Source organism: Sinocyclocheilus anshuiensis, unplaced genomic scaffold, assembly GCF_001515605.1.
Source record: "Sinocyclocheilus anshuiensis isolate Anshui unplaced genomic scaffold, SAMN03320099.WGS_v1.1 scaffold773, whole genome shotgun sequence".
Lineage (NCBI taxonomy): Eukaryota > Metazoa > Chordata > Actinopteri > Cypriniformes > Cyprinidae > Sinocyclocheilus > Sinocyclocheilus anshuiensis.
Genome location: NW_015539930.1, coordinates 1,366,916 through 1,373,637, shown reverse-complemented (window position 1 = coordinate 1,373,637; position 6,722 = coordinate 1,366,916). Strand labels below are relative to the sequence as shown.

The window sequence follows — 6,722 nt, the reverse complement described above, 5'->3', positions numbered from 1 at the left end:
AAATGGAGAGAGAGAGAGAGCGCAGGAGAGAGAGAGAGAGAGAGAGAGAGAGAGAGAGAGAGAGAGTGAGTGCTGCTGGCTTTGAGCCGTCACTGAGATTTATGAAAAGTGTGTGTCATGAGCTACATGATCTGTCTCTTGGGAACTGAAATCAGTATTAAGGGTGTTGCATTAAAATCAGTTCAAAGCAAATAAAAGTGTCCTTTGTGTGTTCAACCCTGACAGATAAATTGGGCGTGTCTTGACCACAGAAATCAATCCATCACTTCTGACATCTCGCAGGCTATGAAATGGAAAAGGTGCAATGAGGCGCTACGGCCAGCATTTATAAAATCATCCCGTAAATCTCCCCTTCCAATGTTCTGCTGAAAAGCCGATGGCCGAGGATGGGATGTGGGGTTCTGCTAAGGGCTCTCTGGCAAAAGAATAAGACAAATTCACATCAGTGAGCAGAAACGGTTAACATACTCATGAAAATGCTTTGTATTTAAAGGGGTCAACATTTTTTCCAAACCAACCTGAGGTAATGAGGTATGAGAATAAAGTGGTTGCCAATTTGTTTGCAGTGCGTTGAGACTGTACGGGAGTTCTTTCTGAGCCCCTGACAAGCAGGTGAGATCAAAGTAAACCCGGACAAAAGGGGCTCAACAGTGATTTGTCAGGGGACGAGAGTCATTCCCGTCTGGCTCTAGCCAGGCCCTCAGATCACTAGCGCAAAAAAAAAAAAATCATGCCATGAGAAAAAGTACAGCAGAAAAGGTTCAGAGGTCAGCTTGATTTGGTCTGGATTGTGGTGCCTCCTTTTCTGCAAACGGGGTGGGGGTTGAGGGAATCTTGTACACTCCTAAAAATACATCAGTTATTCACTGACTTTATGCAATGGCAAAAACTCTTCTGTTCAAAAAAAAAAAAAAAACTGTAAAACTGTATAGTGTTCTTTAGTTGGCAATACAGATCTTTTTTTATAGATTAAACAAATTGTTCTTGATATGTTCTTTAAAGCACCAGTACATAGTTTTAAGAAAAAATGAAACATAAAAAGTTCAGAACATTGTTTGGAACATAAAGGCTTCTTCTATGGCATTAAGCTCTAAAGCCCATTTTTTGTTTTGCTTAGAAACTTTATTCAATCTTTAGTCATATGTGGTAACATGCACACTAAGTTTATTCAATTCAAATTATTGTTTTACATCACAGAATCAACCAGAACAAAATACATTTTTAACATTTAGATCAGTGTACAATATGTAATTGTTAATATGACTTTAAGAATTTGCATTGTATATACGTTTGTGTAATGAATAAAGAAATATTAATGGTTAATTATATGTTAGTAAATGATGAGTAAATACTTGCTCCATCCATTTGAACTGTGCTTTGTCCTTTTAAAATTTTAAACAACTGAGTGACAATCAAGATCGACACTGGTCAGTATATTTTTGCAGATAAAAAAAAGGTCTAACATATTTCATTTAGCAGTGACTTATGTAGTTGTGTGCTATGTATCTCAAATGTTTATGTAATATTCCCATGTCTGTATGTTACACGTTTATGCCATAAATGTAACTTATGCCATAAATTGATGTGGAGTACAAAGATTGCCGGCTACACTTCCAGGGTAGAAAACATAGACATTTTAAATGTTAGGCATGAAGTAATAGAATTTACGTTTTCAAAATCATTATTATGACACACCCTTATTTAATTTCAAACATTTGAATTCAAAATGATAAACATATAGTAAATATTTTAATTCAACAAATACAGAAAGACAAAAAACACATGTAAATATGAAATGTAAGTATGAAAATTTAACATACACTCACTTTTTTTTCTTAATTTCTTACCTATACACTGTCTTAAATTGTCTTAATCTTTGGGGGTAATTCTACTCAGCCAGATATTATTAGACGTTGAACATGTAGATGATAAACTTGTGTACATACTATATATTATTATATATCAAATTGAACAAGAGAAACTACTTATTCTGATGATACCAGTTCTGTCATTTAAAATCTATTAATTTACGCACAAATCCGACTATAATCTATCATGATAGTGATTTCACCCCTACTGCTCAAATTGATTAAACTGCTAGTGTTACAACCCATCCAGTTTTCCAACAGTCCCCAATTTCCCTCTGTTTAATTTAAAAAGCAAAGGGTCTTTGCTCCCCCCACTCTCTCTCTCTCTCTCTCTCTCTCTCTCATACTGATTATTACTGCTGGGCTTTGTGGGCGGCTGTGGGCCGTAATTAAAATACTTCCAGAAAGAAACAGCCGACCACATCAGAAATGCAACCCTCTGTCAGGATCAAGCCACATCAAGAGCGTCTTTCTCAGAGATGGTCACCAGAGCGGCTCGTGATGTACATCAGCAGACTCATAAACTAGCCCAATCATACTCTCCGTCTAGTCACACACACCGGGGCTGCAGCGACTAATACGTTATTAGCAGCAGCTACCTGTTTTAAAACTGTTTGACAAACAGTCAGGGACGCCAAGTGATGAATGCAAAGAGAAGATGAATGAAGGGTGCCTTCCCACAAGGTTTTCTATGCGCTGGTGTTACGCCAAAGGGCAGGGAGATTTGTAGATGATGGTGCTAATTACGAGAATGGTAACCATAATGCGACCAAGATGGAAACAATTTAGGCAGAAGTCATTTGCCTGTTACTCTTCCACCCACTAGCAGCACACACCAGGAGCTTGAGTGTAAGTGGCTGTAGGGCTTTGAGTCGCACTTGCAGTCTGGTTCCTGAGAGAAGATGCATGTCAGCTACCGCAGTTTTAGTTTCCATGGCCTGCCAGATTGATAAAGACAAAAAGAAATGGGCGTGAAATGAGTTTGAGAGGGAATGGAATATGCCTTTTTTACCCCTCCCAAAATCAAGATAGAAACTTCGGGAAACGGCATTTGGATTTCTTCTTCTCAAATGACGGAAATGTAGCTGCATGTTTTCTATACTACGGGTTGCAATGAATGGGAAAACATGTCTTGATCGATTTATTCCGAGCATCATCCTAACTAGCTTAGTCTCACAATCTGTGCTTTATAGCCTATCAAATATTTTGAAGGAATGATTGAAATGTACTTCTACAGAAAGCATATATAGATTTATAGATTTAAGGGGGTTTGGACGTGCCTGAATCATGATTTGGTTCATATTTAAAATAATAAAATTGCTGTTAATTACTGTGCACCTAATAAGCAAATGAACCGCGTAAAAATCTATTTATCTCTCTAATAAATGCATTACCAATGTTTTACCGTGAACTTTTTTCCGTTGCAAGTGACTTACTGATTTATCTAGTCGATTGTCTAGACTTTTTTTTGTGACTGTTTTATATTATGAGTCAGAAACATTCCATACATAAATGGGGATCATTGAAAGCCACGTGCGTAGCCTATGAATGTTAACATCATCACTGTTGAAATGTGCCAACAGGCATGAAAAGAGAATCAATAGCGGCTCTCCCACGCAGGCCAGTGTTCATGCTTCAATATAATTTTCGGATCTTTCAAAAGAAGCAAACTCTGCCCTGGGATGGCTCTCTCTTTGTGATGCGGTTTTCCGCTGTAAGCCACCGTGTGTAGTGCTGTGTAATTTTATCCACGCTGCAGCCTCATGGTTCACACAATACTGATACCTTGCCTCCCCTTTTCCTTTGTATCAGTTGGTCGGGGTTCGGGCTATTGTTGCAGGAGGGCTCTTTTATTTCTGTGCACACTGTCGATCAGCGAAATCTCACGATAGGCTCCCTGTGAAACCGACTGGCTGTTTTCTCCTCCTCGGTCAGACACAGTCTGCTTGGAGAGCAGAGTGGAACCCATGGGCACCAACGAGGCAAACCCATGTTGTTGCCACCAAGCCGGCTCTAAGAGATGACCGAGACATATTAAAAAGAGGACAGAGGGATACAGCAAGCGTTTATTTTAATGTTCAGTTGACTGGATCAGTGACAAATGATACTTCTTTGATGGGACCCCGTGTACCAGCTCTTTCCTTTCCAGCGAGATTTTGCCGACATCCCGCCATGCCACAATGGTTATAATTCTGCTCTTGTTGTTACTGAGCTCCTTGGATCCGAGTTTACAGGAATATCTGGCTCCGAGGCTGACCAGGACCCCAAGGGCGCCTTGTGCCAGGGGCCAGGCGTGTGACCCAAGGCAGCGGCGAGATGCTGGTGGACGCGGCGGGGTTTACGAGCACCTCGGGGGAGCTCCAAGACGCAGGAAACTTTACTGCGCCACAAAATATCATTTGCAAATTCACCCGAACGGAAAAATAGACGGATCTCTTGACGAAAACAATCCTTTCAGTGAGTAAACCGTTCTCGGGTTTCATATTTGTGAATGTCAATTTCTGTGCTGTAAGATCAGAGCTCATGAGACTTGCGTAATTGTGCATTGGGAAACATTGTGCGCTGACAATATTCGGGAGGCGCCTTGCGCATTAAATAATTAACATCGAACAATAATTCACCCTGTCCGGCATGTATTAAATTGACAGATATAAAACATTTTAAATCAGCATTCTTACCACAGTAAATTGAAGATTAAGGTAACGATGAGAACACTTTTGCGGACTGCACAACTTGTAATTAAAAGCTAAAAATTAGGTCTTGAAAATAAACCAACGAGTTAGAAAAAAAAACTGCATTGCATTATTTTGTGACGAGACATTTCTAATTACTTTTATTGTATAATTTACATCGTCAAGACAATTGTCAGATAGTGGCATATTTCGTAGCCTACATTACAATCTTCTACTATCGTTCTTTAAATTACAGCATATGTTTATCTGTCTTAGTTTTCCAGTTAGTCAAATCCGAGTGCCCATGGACAATTACCATATGAAAACAGGATTCAACAGACAGTTTAACATAATGACTTAGACAACGGATGTGTTTATCCAACGTAAAAGGATGATTATTCGAAACAGAAGAATGAGAGCCATTAATCAGCGGAAAAAGGGATGAATAAACATCCTCTTTAAGAGGCGTTTAGTGTCTGTATATATAACCTGACAGCATTGTGTGACTCAATCAACGAAAAACTTGCGTAGAAATAAAATAAAATTTAAAATAGCATATGCCACAATATTTAGGCTACAGTAAAAGGATGATTATTCGAAACAGAAGAATGAGAGCCATTAATCAGCGGAAAAAGGGATGAATAAACATCCTCTTTAAGAGGCGTTTAGTGTCTGTATATCTAACCTGACAGCATTGTGTGACTCAATCAACGAAAAACTTGCGTAGAAATAAAATAAAATTTAAAATAGCATATACCACAATATTTAGGCTACATTTAAACATATTGAAAAACATACATTCCCATGCTTAATTATTTTATATTAAACGTGGGTTCGATTGTAGGGTTAAAGCAAGTGCTTAATGATAGGCTATATTTATTGATAAGTTTAAGACATAAATCAATAATTGTTATTTATAGAAAAATATATGAATTGATATTATAAATAAACTTAATTATATAATGCATATGATAACACTTCTAACAGTAACTTGTATATATCAGAAATTAGCAACACAACTAATCGAATACAATAAATATATAAGTGAATAAAATTACAATTTCAAACATTAGCTAAAATATGACAGATTTGTGAAAACTCATGAACGACCTCGATTGACCTTGTATTGAATCCTACAAATGTTTATGCTAATTGAAAAGCAAGTGTAAATGATTTTCCCCATTTCTAGAATGCGCACTAACTAGTGCTCCACGCTTTTTCTAGGTATACTCGAGATCACAGCTGTGGACGTCGGTGTCGTGGCGATCAAGGGCCTGTTTTCAGGAAGATACCTGGCTATGAATGAGAAAGGACGTCTGTATGCTTCAGTAAGTGTTATGTCACGTCGGAAAATCAAGTAGCTGAAATTCGGCTAGCTGTAGGATCAGATAACAAGCAGGGCTATTTGCGGCTATCGCCACATGGTGGTGTTTTTCATGCGGAACGAGCATGCCCACATGCTGCTAGATTACTGAGAGTTTGATTACTGAGCTTTGTTTCGCTCACTGGGGACCTTGTCATTGACATTTCTGGTCAGCAGAGAGTGATAACCACATACAAGCTTCTTACTTTTGCCAGGTTACAGTAAGTGCTTGAGATGCTGAGAATTCAAATGTGGAGATTTTGGACCAGGTTAAATGTTGACTTTTCTACAAAATGGAGATGACTTCTTGTTAAAGAAACATTGAAAGTTTTTGTGGGCGCACTGAACCACCTTGTTCCAGGTCCAGTCATGAATGTGAAAATCAAAAATGTTACAAAATAAAGTAATAACATATTTGAACCCTTTCAGGAAGTCTTCAACCAGGAGTGTGAGTTCCTGGAGCGCATTCATGAGCTAGGCTACAACACCTACGCATCACGGCACCATGCTACCACCCAGCCTCCCCCAACAGGGTCCGGGACAGGGGGTGGCAAGCGGCGTGCCAGTTCTAAGAGGCAGTGGTACGTGTCCATCAATGGAAAGGGCCGGCCCAGGAGAGGATTTAAGACACGGAGCACAGACAAAGCTTCCCTCTTCTTGCCCCGTGTTCTGGGCAACAAGGACCATGAGAATGTGCGCAAGCTCAGAGAGAGCCAGCGGCACCAGGCGGGCTCTCACAGAGCCCCTGTGGGTCGGGCAGAACGCAGAAGACGACGACACAGGGGCTCCAAGGGCCACAGCAGAAGGGCTGACATTTAA

The 6,722-nt window shown here is 39.6% G+C and overlaps 1 protein-coding gene across 1 annotated transcript; it reads left to right on the top strand.

The window, feature by feature from the left end:
* The first annotated feature begins 4,048 nt into the window (after window positions 1-4,048).
* Window positions 4,049-6,722, top strand: LOC107686876 (fibroblast growth factor 3). Its single transcript, XM_016484020.1, has 3 exons — window positions 4,049-4,325; window positions 5,765-5,868; window positions 6,333-6,722. Exons 1-3 carry the CDS (start codon window positions 4,049-4,051, stop codon window positions 6,720-6,722), a joined length of 771 nt encoding a protein of 256 aa, XP_016339506.1.